Genomic DNA, 13,914 nt, shown 5'->3' on the forward strand with positions numbered 1-13,914 from the left:
AAATTCAAACTTAACAGGGTGTCCTGTATTTATCTGGCATCCTATTCCTTGCACTTAGCGAACCTTGACAAATATTAGCGAGTGTGTGAGTGACTAGCACCATCCCAACAAATGGAGAGCCAAACTGGTGAAAATGTGGATTGACTACGTAGAAGATCCTTCATAATCACAAAACATCCAAACTGTGTCTGGTTAACATGCTACCTGTGAAAATCTTGACAGCCTGGCTTTGACTTGAGACACATTTTCTACCCTGCTTGGTTAGCCATTCTCAGTGTCCATGTGGGAAGGATACGCATCTTCTGTTCATGTAAGTGTTTTGTTCCAACAATTTTACATCTTAATTCCACACATTTCTTGAGTTCATAGGTTTGCTTAATTGTTTATTGGTGTGGACCAGTTGTACAAGAAAATTGACATTCGGTGGTGCGTGGGGTTCAGTCGTTCTGAAGCACAATCAACTCTGTTATCTTCCTTTAAAATGGCCAAAACCGTGCTTTTACTCCAGCCGAACCCTGGGGTTTTGGGTAAAGTCATTGACTTTGATTAAACCATCAGGACCAATTCTGTTTGGGAAAAATATATATCTGGGGTTAGTTCATTGAACAATCAGTTTTAAGAAAGACAGTATATTAACTCTCTCCTTCCAAATGAATTCTTTGTGGATCCTGCCCTCAATGCCTGTCTTTTTCTTTGACCTTGGCAGCCTGCTCCTCCTCCCCCAATCTTACCTTACTACCTAAAACCTGAGCGTGAGTCAGTCACCTGAAGGGCCTGCTAAGATGCAGACATCTGGGTCCTGCCCCTGAGTTTGTGACTGGGTATTTTCAGGTGGCAGCCTGAGAACTAGCATTTCCAACTCATCACCGGAATCACTGTCCTACACCGTTCTTCCCTGGCCTTTCCCTTTCTCTTTTGGGTCCTGAGTTCTTTTTCTTCATCACATTTCTCTGTGCCCAGAGCAGTATAATATAGCAACCTTGCTATATCATGGCCTGCTAGGTTTGTTTTCCCCATATTCTTTCCCCTCTGATGGGTAAAAGTTTACTTACACTTCCTGTTCAATGTAGTTCAGCATTCGGCTGACATGTGAGGCAGAGATCTCCCCGTCCACCTCAGCAATATATGTGTAGAGAAACTGGAAGGTGCTAAATGGGATCCGGGGAGGTCCACTGTCATGGTCAGATGATAGCACCTCGCACACTATCTTGAGAGTTTTGGCAATGGTCTATAAAGGCATAAGATAAAATGAGAAAGTCATTATTTCAAACTAAGATCAGTTTAAAGGTTTTATTTATTTAACTGAGAGGAAGAAAGAGTGTGTGTGCACCCACACGCAGGAGTGGTAGGGAGGGGTGGTAGAGGGAGAGGGAGAAAAGGACTCCCCTCTGAGCAGGGAGCACAGGTGGGGCTCATTCAATCATGACCTGAATGGAAGGCAGAGGCTTAACAGACTGAGCCACCCAGGCATTCCCCCCCGCCCCGCAAGATCAGTTTAGATAAAAGAAAACAAATAAAAATATTGCTCTCATAAAATGAAGCGAGAATAATGTAATATTCCGGAAAGCTTGAACTTTTTACACCCAAACATCATTGAATTCCATCTAAAAAACATTGATGTACTGGGTTTCTTTCTTTTTTTCCTTTCCTTTCTTTGTTGGAGGAATACTCTCAAGGAATTAAGTTTATGAACTGAATATTTTAAGATATTTATTATTTTCATCAAAATAACCTCCCTAAAGGAGAATTTGATTTTACATTCTAAAAAATTAAAATTATTTCTTATTCTTATTGCTCTCCAATCTTACGTCTGAAGAGTTGAGGTAATTAGTCTAGCTCATATGCTCCTGTGGGACTTGGAGCAATGCCACAGTGGGGGGGAAGGGAGGAGGAGAAGGGTCAGTCCCTGGGAAGACAGGAGTCCCAGATACAGGAAAAGTGACACTGAACATCAAAACCAGTTCTTCTAAAACATGTAGATCCATCTAATCAGAACACCTTGGTTGTTTTTTGTTTTACACCTTGTATTTTATATGACATGACATTCACCTCGTTGTTGCCGGGGAAGAACTAAGAGATGATGGATGCCCAAAGGTTTACAGCATAGGAGCAAACCAATGAAACTTCCAACATCAAAAGGTCATGTTCAGAATTAGCTTTTACTCACCTGTGTCTTTCCATAAACCTATTCTTTACATAAATTTCTCAAGTGAATGAGTTGGGAAATTACAGGGGTAAAGGAAAGAAATGATTTGAAGAAAGGATTGTTTAGTTCTGAATTAGCAAACATAGGTCAGCGCGTCTACCAGGGCAGTTCACCAAAACAGATGATGTGTAGATTGTCCTTAAACACCTTCCAGGGACCAGTGAACAGTGAGTCCCGAGTGGTGAACTGGGTGTGCCTGGGAGAAGGAAAAGGCATCTGCTGTTATCTCCCCAGAAGGCTGGCTGGCATTGCCCTTCCTCTGCAGCTGCTGCGGGCTCCTCCGTTCCCTTCCTCCCTCTGAATATAGCAGATGTCTACAGGATGCCTCTTTAACTTGTGTGTGTTACCCAGGGGTGTAAGCGGGGAGGTATCAGGAAGTGTATGAGGGCGCTGAATCAACTTGGCCATCTTCCTAGAAAGACAGTTTTACCTGATGACAAGTGATTTAAACATTGTTTGCATTAATTATTAACTTTAATTGATTTAATATTTACATTTTGTTTCTTTATGTTGATAAACATTGCTACCTTATGAACTGTAATCATCAGGGTACACGAATTTTAAAATAGTAAAATGCATGATGTCAAAGAGATTTGGGGTTTGCAGCAGGCCCCTTTCATTGACCCTCCCCTGCCCTTGGGAGCCCTGCCCTGGAAACTGCTGTGAAGTGCCATCTGTGGCAGTGTGCCACACGCTTCCAGGAAGGAGGGTGAGTGGCAGGCAGACCAGAGGCTGGGGAAGAGGCTGTCAGTGAGATGGTGGGGCATGTGCGGGATGCGAGGTCAGCATGACGGGGGGTTTGGGTAAATTTGCAAGCTTATGTGCAATGAACTCCATCACCTCCACTCATAGCTCATCCTCTCTGCTTCCCTTTCTTAAAAAAAATCCCCTCCTGCCTTTGTTCTGCTGTCCTCTTCCTGCAGGCTCATCCATATTGGGGTGCTGTTAAGGACTGAATTGTGTTCACCCCAAATTCATATGCTGAAGCCCTAACCCCGGACCTCAGAACGTGATTCTATTTGGAGAAAGGGCCATTTTAGAGGTAATTAAGTTAAAATCAAGTCTGTGGAGTGGGCCTTAAAATAAGATTGCTATCCTCATAAGAGGAGATTAGGACATAGACATGCCAGATACATACATACCCAGAGGGACAGCTCTATGAAGCAGCAGGTAAGGGCGCCTGGGTGGCTCAGCCCGTTAAGTGTCTGACTCTTGGTTTCTGCTCAGGTCATGATCTCAGGGTCTTAATCTTAACCCCCCACACATCAGGCTCAGAGCTCAGCAAGGAGTCTACTGAAGTTTTTCTCTTCCCCTCTCCCTCTCTCCACTCACTCATTCTCTCTCTCAAATAAATAAATCAAGAAAAGAAAGAAAGAAAAAGAGAGAAAGAGAGAAACAGGGAGACAATGGCCATTTACAAGCCAAGGACAATGGCCTCAGACACCTTAATCTCAGACTTCCAGCCTCTAGGACTGTGAGAAAATAAATTTCTAGCGTTTAAGCCACCCAGTCTGGGGTACTTTGTTCCATCAGCCCTACAAGCTAATACAGGTGCTTTCTACCCCAAACAGTATCTTTTGTTAATCAAACACAAACCTTTAAGTTTTATTGTCCTCTTAACATTTTAAAATATTTCATACATGGATGAATGGATAAAGAATTCTCTGGACTAGAACTTAAATAAATCTAAAGTAACAAGGACCTGCATTTTGTTGCACAAGATTTTTTGATCAGATGGGGATCTGCTTGATAAAGGGAGCCTTAAAGCATCTTCTGAGAGTCACAAACCCAGAGGTGAAAGGCTCAGAAAGTGAATTATTTGCTAACAAAACATGTCCTTCCTTCCTATGAACACAGTCTTCCTTTTCTACAATCAGTCCCCGTGGAACAGGAGGGAATAGAGGCTAGTCTAGAGGAAGGAGTGCTGAGAGGGAAGAGAAATATAGGTCTGCATGCCACAGTCTTTTGAATCCTGGGTGTAGATTGGGAGAGCTCAAGAAAGTCCCTGTCATTAGACGAAAGGAAGGAACTGGTTTTTCTAAGTGGCACCGAGATCATGTCTGACTGGTGAATTGGCAAAGGAAGGAGAAATTCCTGCGCTTGCCTCTAAGGGTATATGTATATATAGAGAGATTTTATTCATTTATTTGAGAGAGAGAGAAAGAGAGCATGAGCAGGGGGAGGGGCAGAGGGAGAGGGAGAAGCAGACTCCATGCTGAGCAGAGAGCCCAGAGCAGGGCTCCATCCCAGGACCCTGAGATCACCATCCAAGCCAAAGGCAGATGCTTAACTGACTGAGCCACCCAGGCACCCTAAGGATATATGGTTTAACTAGACTGCAAAGCCTCTACCAGATATTGACATCCTCACACCTGACATTTAAGTTCCCAGCAATAGTCCAATATGAAACAGATGGGTATAATGGGCCTGGTTCCTGGATTCACGAGGCACCCTTTATTTACAGACTAGCCCTTCAGGCTGACTTCACCTTGAGGTGTTCTGTGATGTTGGGGTGATGACGGGCACAGTTAGATACCTGATGACCTCACTGTTATCCAAAGTCAGACCTGAGGGTGTCTCAGTAAAAATAGAGAAGGCAGACTAGAATCATAGTCTGTCAGAGATGAAGGAACTTTTGGAACATCTAATCCATTCTCCCTGTTTTGGAAGGGAGGTAAAAGATACAATTCACCTCATGGTTTCCCCATCCCCAGTGTGGGAGGCAGACATACCAAAGTAAACCTAGCAGCTGCACTGTGAACTCAGCAGAGGGAGGAGTGGAATTTAATATTCTGTAGTCACTTTTCGTTACGGCAAGGCATGTGGAGGGAGAGGACTCATACATCTCACAAGGTGGTGAGGGTCTGTGAAGTAGACCACCGGAGCCAGGGAGCCGATGAAGGCAACCTGAAAGGGTTCAGAGAAGCCCTCAGAAGCCACCAGAATGATGATGAGCCAGGGATGGGGGGTTGGGAGAGAGCACTGCGCTGTGAGAGAGAAGAGACCTAGGACTTAGGCAGCAAGCCCCTGAGACCACACAGACAGTATTTATTCCCATGGATTTCCAAGGACCAAGACATGTAGGAAATCCTTTGCTTGGTGGTTGTGTGGTCCTGGAGTCACCATTTCCCTATTACACACTCTGCTGCCATCTTGAAGAGTGGAGTGGTATGGAAAAATCTGAGAGACTGGGCATTTACGTCAAAGCTGTTTCTGGCACTGCATCGGACTAAAATTCCTGGATTGAATTGAATCTACTTACTTTCCTACTCAACCCTCTGTGGGTGGGGTAGATCAGGAAGCTCAGAATTAACTACAGATAAAATAAAGTATGTTCCCTCCTCCCTACCCCAGATATCTCTGCATGTAGTGTGAGTAAATTTGTGACCCTATGGGAATTTAATAAAATGTGTCTATTTTTAATTTGTCCTCCTGGATTTCCCCCCAACCTTTGGGGCTTTTTTCACAGAAGTGTGATAGTGCTGATAGGCAAAACTTCTGCACTGGCTGCATTTTTCCTCTCCTCTTTGGAGGAAAGCAATTTATTCATTATATTGTATTACTATACAGGACAATGAAGATTAAAAAAACTATGAATGGATTCACCTCTCCTTGTCTCTAAAGAAACAATTATAATGAAAGTTGCAGGGGAAGCCTATAGGAAAAGTTGAACTTGCTAATATTTCTCATAATTTTTGTCAAACAAAAATGTCAGATATGCATCCCATGTGTATTCAAGATGAAAGAAAGAGATGGTAGTTAGAGTTGTTGACTGATTCAGACTACCTTTATGTACCATTTGCTTTTGGCAGAGTCAATAATTTTCTCATTAACTTTCAAACTTGCACATATTCCAGGATTTTTTTAAAAAACCCATGTTTCTGATTCATTTTCATTTAAGCTATTATAAAGGTGTTTAATAAGAGTGAGTCCATATATAAGATGACACCCAAAGCTTTTAAATAAATGTATGAACTGGGTGCAATATCTTTTTCTTTAAAACAGAAACATTCCTTTTCCAATTGTAAATCAAGTCAAACTTAGAAAAAGCATGAATTTGTATGAGCATCCTACATCCGTGATGATGTTGTAACGGTAAGTCTGGAAATAGCCTCATTTCTCCTTTCCTGATCTCTCAGCTCTGATTTTTGTATCCAATTATGCTTATCAAATAGTAGTTTTCTGAAAGCCTGCATCTCTTTTTCAAAGGCCCCGTTGGTGTATCTTCTAGGTGTCTGGAACCCAAGTAGAAGCGAATCTCTTACAGCTGGCTATTGGTTATCTTTAGGAATATGAGTGGAGCGGTGACGGAAATAAATCTGAAGGCAATGATTGAAATTCATAAATAATCCAGAAACCACATTCTAGTAAACTCTCCCCAGGGTCTGATGACAGGTTTCCCCCCCCCCCCTCCCCCCTGCTTCTGGCTGAGGAGCAGAGGAATGACCTAATTCAGAGAGGAAGGGAAGTAGACAAGACAGGTACGCTTGTCCTCGGCCCAGAAGACGGACTGTGTGTGCAGAGGTACTACTCTTCCAGGCCCAGACAGAGCTTTTCCGGTAAGGAACAGAAAGCAGTAAAGCTCACTTACGACTCCAAGAGAACTGCAAGCAAGAGCTAAAAACTTCAGCCACTCGATCTCCTCCGTGAAACGGCCCACATTCATCACACTATTAAACAGGTCTGTTGGGAGACTCAGCACCTTCCACATCTGGGCCAGCTCATCTGCGTGGATAATCAGTCTTCCAGCAACCTGCAGGTCAGGGGACAGACGACGGACAGGGAGGGACAGGATGAGAGAATGCCCCAAGAGACACTGCCCAGCAAGGCCCACATTTTCCCAGCACCCAGCAAGGGGTTTGATGGCGGGGTGTGGGATCAGGGCAGGACTCTGGCCATCCTCTTTGTAAGGGTAGAGAAATATTCAGTGTAGTGTTAAGCGTGCTGAAGTATGATGCAATCATTTTAACTCTCAATGTCAAGATTATAGGGAAATAATATCTTTATTTTACATTTTAATTTTTTTCTGATACTTTTATTGTCTGCTGTTTTATCCCTAGGTTGTGCCTATAAGGGAGATAGGGCAGCCTGCAAATGAAACCCAGGAGCTGAGGACTTGTCTGAGACCAGTAATCAGTAATGAAATTAGAATTAGATGTTAAGTCTCTTGCTTCTAGGTTCTGTGGAGTTCTTTGCACTAGACTTCACATGTAACCCTCATGCTTTTCCAAGACTAATAAGGGGTCTGTGGTCTGGATGCCTAATATTGCTTGGTCCCAGGTATGTCAGATCTCTGATCTCTGCCATGTCTGTTGCATAAGGTGCTTGGTGGTTAAGAGGAGAAAGGGAACAAATGGCCAGTCGTTGGCCAACAGTGTGATAAGGCTACAGATGCCCTAGTGAAGCATACACCTTCCCCGGCCCTCTGATTCTAGTGAAATGCTAAGCCTCTTGGAGCAAGGTAGTTGGCTGTCAGTCCTCAAACACCCCAAACCTCTCTGTCCCGGATTTTAAAGCAGAGTATAGTGGTGCTAAACCATATCCTGGGAACTGGCCAAACTACAACTCTCTGAAGTCAGACCTTCCTCATCCATTCACTGGAAAGCTCCCAGCATGATATGGCTTTGAAGAGAGCAAGGATTTTCCCTAAAAGCTAGGCTATGTCTGCATCTGGGATAGCTGGGAAACTAAATTATGCCCCTCTCCAAACTGATTGCCATCATATTATGTTCTTGATCAATAAGAGTGTCACAGTCAAGGGACTGTGGACCTGCGCTTTTCTGGAGAGAAGGACTATTATTGAGTTGATTCCCTGGACATTCTGCCAGCTTCAGGGAAATCTGGGATGACCCCACTAATAACTCAGCTTGTAGCCTATTTCAATATCATTCCTATCCCTAAGAGAAGATTTGCTTTCAATGAATGGTTTAGTGGATTTATGATATTGATTGGCCAGCTGGCTGCCAGGGGATGGTGGGCTTTTGTCTGTGCCCACCTGGCCTTGGTATTACCCCATCTTCCCCCTTGATGCTCTGGTACAGCCCTTACCCGAGAATGCAGGATCTTTAACAGCTCAGGTGTAAGCTCTGCCCAGTTAGACAAAGCCACTCGCTCAGACCGCTCTCTCACTGGAGGAATCTCTCCACGGGACATAGCCCCGAAATAACTACAAGAAAAAAAGTTAGGGGGTGGGGAGAAAATCCTACATTCCAGTGGCCTCTGGCTGCTTGGAGAACCCCCTCTCCTTTTTCTTGAGGGCAGGGGATGGAGGAAAGAACATTTGTTAGGGACTCCTATATGCCAGACACTTTGTTTAGATCGTTTATGTACAGGAAAAACCCGAATGTGTTACCTGCCATTCCAGGTATAAAGAACACTTAGTGAGTAAAAAGATTTGTTTGTGTCTAAGGATGACAAATAATCAATAAAAATTTTGGTATGGAATTCCCTGAAGCATATAGTGTCTGGGATTTTCTTTCCCAGTCATCCCTCCTAAGTGTTTAATATACACATGCGTATGTGTGCAACCACACATTACATACACACATATACATATATATAATAGGAGATACAGAATATATATGTATTATACATTATATAGAAAAAAATATATTATATATGACATATATACACATAATACATATGTAATACATCATATAACAGTAATTTGTGTTTCTCCTCTATTTTCTAGAACACATATATTATATAATATATAATATGTACATACATATGTACATGTACATACACATATACATAGATTATATATTATATACATTATATATGATATAGTATATATATAATAGGAGGGAGAAAAAGATCATTGTTATTTTAAATCCCCACTCTCTTTTAGGGAAGAAGATTCCTGGTATCTAGAGGAACTGTTTTTTAATCATAAAATCTTTATTTCCAGTAACATGGCTATTGACATACTTAAAGTTGATTATTAGGTAGTGAGTAATATGTAATATATAATATGTAATAGGTAGTCTCGGTAGTGGGTAATCTAGGTAGTGGGTAATGTGTAATCCTGGTAATATGTAATAGGCAATCTTGGAAAAAAGTTGGAAAAGCACTAGAGTGACTTGTACAAGAAAGGGGAGGAGAAGGAGGTGCTCTTGGGATGAGCAAAGAAACGTTTCCAGCTGGAGATCGTAAGGCTTTAAGGGGCTTTAAGGGGAGAGAGAAAGAAGGTTGGCAGGGCACTCTGAGGGAGGCTCAGGTGAGAAGACAGGCCACGGAAGGGGTGAGACGATCTTATGTGGGGGTGTGTGAAGTAAAACTCTTCTCTATCTTTCCTCAAAAATTTTAATAAAATCTGCCCACTCACTGACATTTTGTGGAGTGGACTCTGGGTGCAACATGGAAAAAATACTGAGTCCGGTTTCAGGATTGATATTAGACAAAAGAGCTGGGGCGCCTGGGGCTCTGTTGGTTAAGCATCTGACTCTCTTGGATTTAGCTCAGGTCCTAATCTCATGACTCTTAGGATGGAGCCCCATGTTGGGCTCCTCAGTTGGCAGGAGTCTGCTCGAATATCCTCTCCCTCTGTCCTTTCCCTTGTTCTATCTCTCTCAAATAAATCTTTTTTAAAAAAGATAAAAAGGGCTGCCTGTAGCAGGGAATGGACATAGGAGTTGACACATGGGTCACCGATGCTATCTAGAAGCGTCTGTCTCCATCAAAAGCCTTGTTATTAAGAATCCCAGGATCATGCACCTCTGCCCCTCTCTGCTTTAGTTTTCATGAATAAATAGTCTCATTATTTTTCTCCAGATCCAGTAGTATAAAAAGAATAACAGAGGGAATTTTGTAGAAGCCCATACTAAGGTCAAGCCATACAATGATAGGGATGCACCACTACCTATCTCTAGGTTCCAGAGCAATGTAGATCTACAAGGACCAAAATAAGACCTTCCAGGTACTGCCTTGGAGGTCAGCAGCAGGGAGGGCAGAAGAAATACTGTCTGGATGTTTACCATGTGCACGAGCAACTTCCACAGACAGATCAGTGTTGAGATACGTGTGGGTTCAGGGTGACAACAAGAGTGGGCTCTAATAACTTGGGCAGCATAAACAGGAGAGATAGAAACACAGCACATCATGTGGCAGAAGTGACTGCCCAAATAGAGAGTGATACTCAGCAGCAATGTCTTTGGACTTTTTAACCAAGTTAGTGAGAGAATGTGGAAATGAGGCTGAAGTCAGGAATTTAGTACTCTGTGGGTTATTTAGCTTCATTTGCAATGAACAATTCCACGGTTGTTCACATACATTACAAATCCATGTGGTCACACATACCACAAGACAGGTTTATATCCTGCAGATGTCTGGGAGGTGTTTTCTTCTCAGACAGCACATATGCAGGGAAATTCTTGCTTGTGATGAATTAAGCACATATTTTGTCTTGGGAATACTTCGTGGAGTTTCTACAAAGTGCTACGGGCTTGTGAGTCTCATAAAACCATCTGATAAATGCTTTTCATGTATTAATAGATGGAGAGTGCTCTGAGGTCATGCTTTCCTTTCTCATTGTAGCTAAACTACAAACTGATTCTTCGTGGATATCTAAAAAATTTATAGCACATGATACAAAAAGGGAGCAAGCAGGCTACAACAGTGGAATGTTTTCTCCCATAAATGTCAGGGACAATGGCAAGAAATGTCATTTTCCTTGTTATAAAGCAGCAGCATAATAAAATGGGGGTTTAAACTATTGTGTGGTATAAAACAAAGTCTGTCTGAGTATGCCAAAAGAAACTAGTCTTCTGATGCCAAAACACAATCCTGGAGATAATATATAAAATTTAGAATGGAAAACTAAACAGTGTTCATTACTAGCAAAGCAACCCCATTATGTCCCTTATTTACGAGCACCACTGGCTTATTTTACCTCCATCTGTAAAAGCTTCATCCTGACTCAACCCAGTACCAGGAGTGCATTGGCTGTGACTGTGAGGCTGATCTTGGATAACGTTGTGTGCTTTCTCAAGGTGTCCACACCTTCCTCCCACCTGCTCAATACACCTCATGCTGAGGACATTCTCCCTTCTTCCGGCCCCCCCCTCACCCCACCAGCTAGGCATCTCTGACTCCCCTTCTCCCGCTGAAACGCTACTAAGGAGGTCATCATTAAGCAGTAAAACGAGCCTGAAAATGATCCAGGAGGTATGGTTAGTTCTCGACCCCTGCCTCAAGTCCCGGATCCCCAGTGTCAAGCGGGCATGTGTCCCTAAGAAGCCATTTCATAAATGAGAGGCTTTCCGTGCAAAGCTGTTTCAATCCAGGCCAACAGCTAGCTCTCGCTGTGCAAGCTCTTTCCACGGAACAGCCTCTGGAGGTCGCCCCTGAAAGGGGGCACCTGAGTTTGAGGCGCAGTGTTTCCAGCCTGGCCCGCTTTTCCTGCCCTCGGCACACAGGGCTGCCTTCTCTCTCCAGAGTGCAATGTGCACTGTGTGGACATGTGCATGTTGAAGGAACAGACGAGTTCAAACAAACACGAAATAGAATTTGCCCAAAGACAAGCCACAGAATGTCTCTGGTTGAGGCAAGAATGAGCTTGATCCGCAGTGGAAGAAGTGGGGTGGGTGGGTGGGTGGGGGGTGGTCCTCAACAAGGCGCAAGCGCAGAGGTGAACCAGCCGGGACCAAGCGCGCACCGCCCAGCCGGCGGCCTCAGCGCCCGGCTCCCCGAGGCGCGCTGCTGCTCTCTAGTGGTGAGACGCGAGACCCGGCCCTACTTCGGACCAGGGAAGGCGGGCGGGGCTGCAAGAGCCCACCCCCCCCTCCCCTCCCCACCCTACCTCCCCTTCCTACCCTCGGCCCCCCACCCCCCGCTCCTGTTTCCCCTGGGACGGGGGAGGGGGGCGCAGGGACCGCACCAGGTGCGTGTGCGGCCGGGTTGTGGGACTCTAACTCCTGCTGATCGCCTCAGGAACCTCGGCCGATTGCTCTGGGGTCCTATTGCTCAGTCTGGGTCGCTTAGGGGATGGCGACCCACCCTCACCCAGCGTGATGTATTTATGGGTGGATTTTAAAGCACCAGAGCAATTCGAGAGCTGAACATCATAAGATGATGCTAATCGGTCCCGACTCCCATGCTGCAGCCATGACAACCTCCTCAGTTTTCCCGAGGACCTCCCCTCCTCCACGCCCCGCCTCCACCCGCAAGGTGCACCCAGGCTGAGGTGAGAACGAGTACGTACTCTGCAGCCCACTGGATGAGATCCTGCGGCTGGGTCCGAATGGCGGCTTTGGTGAATTGCTTCAGCAATTCCGGCAGCTCCGGGGGGATGCATATTTGCTTATCTGTCTGAGGCATTGCTTGGTCGACCTGATGGCAGGGGAAAGATAAATAAATAAATTGGGAATCTTTGAATCATAAAATGAGCGGGATCCTGGGCAGGATACCACCCTGCCTCTGTTTGATACTCTCCATACTGGGGAGAGTTCAGTCCCTCATAAGGTGTATGCATTCTGTTGTTACACAACTCTGAAGTTAGCGAATGGGTTACTAATCGTTGCTTTTCGTTCTTGTAAATAATTATGCCCTTTACATAAAAACCACACAATACTTCTTCATTTAAAAAGTAGACATCAGGGACGCCTGGGTGGCTCAGTGGGTTAAAGCCTTTGCCTTCAGCTCAGGTCATGATCCCAGAGTCCTGGGATCAGCCCTGCATCGGGCTGTGTCTGCTCAGCAGGGAGCCTGCTTCCCCCACCCACCCTGCCTGCCTCTCTGCCTACTTGTGATCTCTGTCAAATAAATAAATCTTAAAAAAAAAAAAAAAAAGTAGACATCAGCAAGAGGTAAACAAAAATATCCCTTAGTGATGTCACCCCCAAATATTGGATATCTCCTTCCAGAAATTTTTCAGTGTAAATATATATGTGTTTGTATAAATAAAAACGGGGTTATGAACATCTTCCATTTCTCTCTCACACACACAACTGTTATGGAAGAATAAATTGTAGCAAAATTTACTCTGTGAATCCTTTATTATTTGATATTAGGTTATTTCCAAATAAAAAATAATCACTAAACAGCCATTTGGTGAATAACTCTCCTTACACCTGCATGTATTTATCTTTTTAATTGTAAAAGAGGAAACTTGTACATTTCATTCAAAAGGTTCCAGGACAAATTGAAAAAAAAAAAACATAAAAATCCATAGATAATATGCAAACAGCAAATTAAAAGATTTTGCCTGATGTTTGTAGAGAAAAAGAAACTAGATAATCCAAAAAGCCCCCATCTTCACACCTACATGTTAGACAAAACCCAGCAAACACACCTTTCAGATTAGATTGTCTTGCTGAACTTGAAAAAAAGTGAGAGAAATCCTTAAGTTCCAAACAAAGCGAGTAAAGCAGAAAGGAGACTGGTAAGCAAATGCAGAAAGTAAGGGGCAAATGTAGATGCCAGGAAGATGAACCTTTCCTACAAATGATCAGACAAGTTGAAAACAGACCAGGTAGTAGGCCCACAAAAGTGAAAAAATGAACTGCTGGACTGAGACCCTAGAAGATAACACACCCTCAATGTAAGCAATAAAAATATGTGCCTACAGGCAGGGGGAAACAACCCAGAAATGTGTCTTCATTGCTGCTTCTTGTTGGGGGCAACATAGTTTCCCACAAGTCTGTTTGTTATGAACTAAGTCTAAGTTTTAGATTTATACCACTGACCCTGTTGGGAAATCCCAAGAAAAG

General features: G+C 43.8%; 1 protein-coding gene across 1 annotated transcript; it reads right to left on the reverse strand.

Annotated features, from left to right (window-relative positions):
- Nucleotides 1-359: 359 nt before the first annotated feature.
- On the reverse strand, nucleotides 360-12,539 carry LOC111155133 (ropporin-1). The gene is made up of 5 exons (XM_022515203.1): nucleotides 12,408-12,539; nucleotides 8,255-8,372; nucleotides 6,798-6,959; nucleotides 1,053-1,228; nucleotides 360-566 (listed from the first exon to the last, which is right to left on the reverse strand). The coding sequence occupies exons 1-5, from the start codon at nucleotides 12,521-12,523 to the stop codon at nucleotides 500-502; spliced, it is 639 nt and encodes a 212-aa protein (XP_022370911.1). The 5' UTR covers nucleotides 12,524-12,539; the 3' UTR covers nucleotides 360-499.
- Nucleotides 12,540-13,914: the final 1,375 nt, after the last annotated feature.

This window comes from Enhydra lutris, unplaced genomic scaffold, assembly GCF_002288905.1.
Source record: "Enhydra lutris kenyoni isolate GAN:26980312 unplaced genomic scaffold, ASM228890v2 scaffoldscaffold39, whole genome shotgun sequence".
Taxonomy (NCBI): domain Eukaryota; kingdom Metazoa; phylum Chordata; class Mammalia; order Carnivora; family Mustelidae; genus Enhydra; species Enhydra lutris.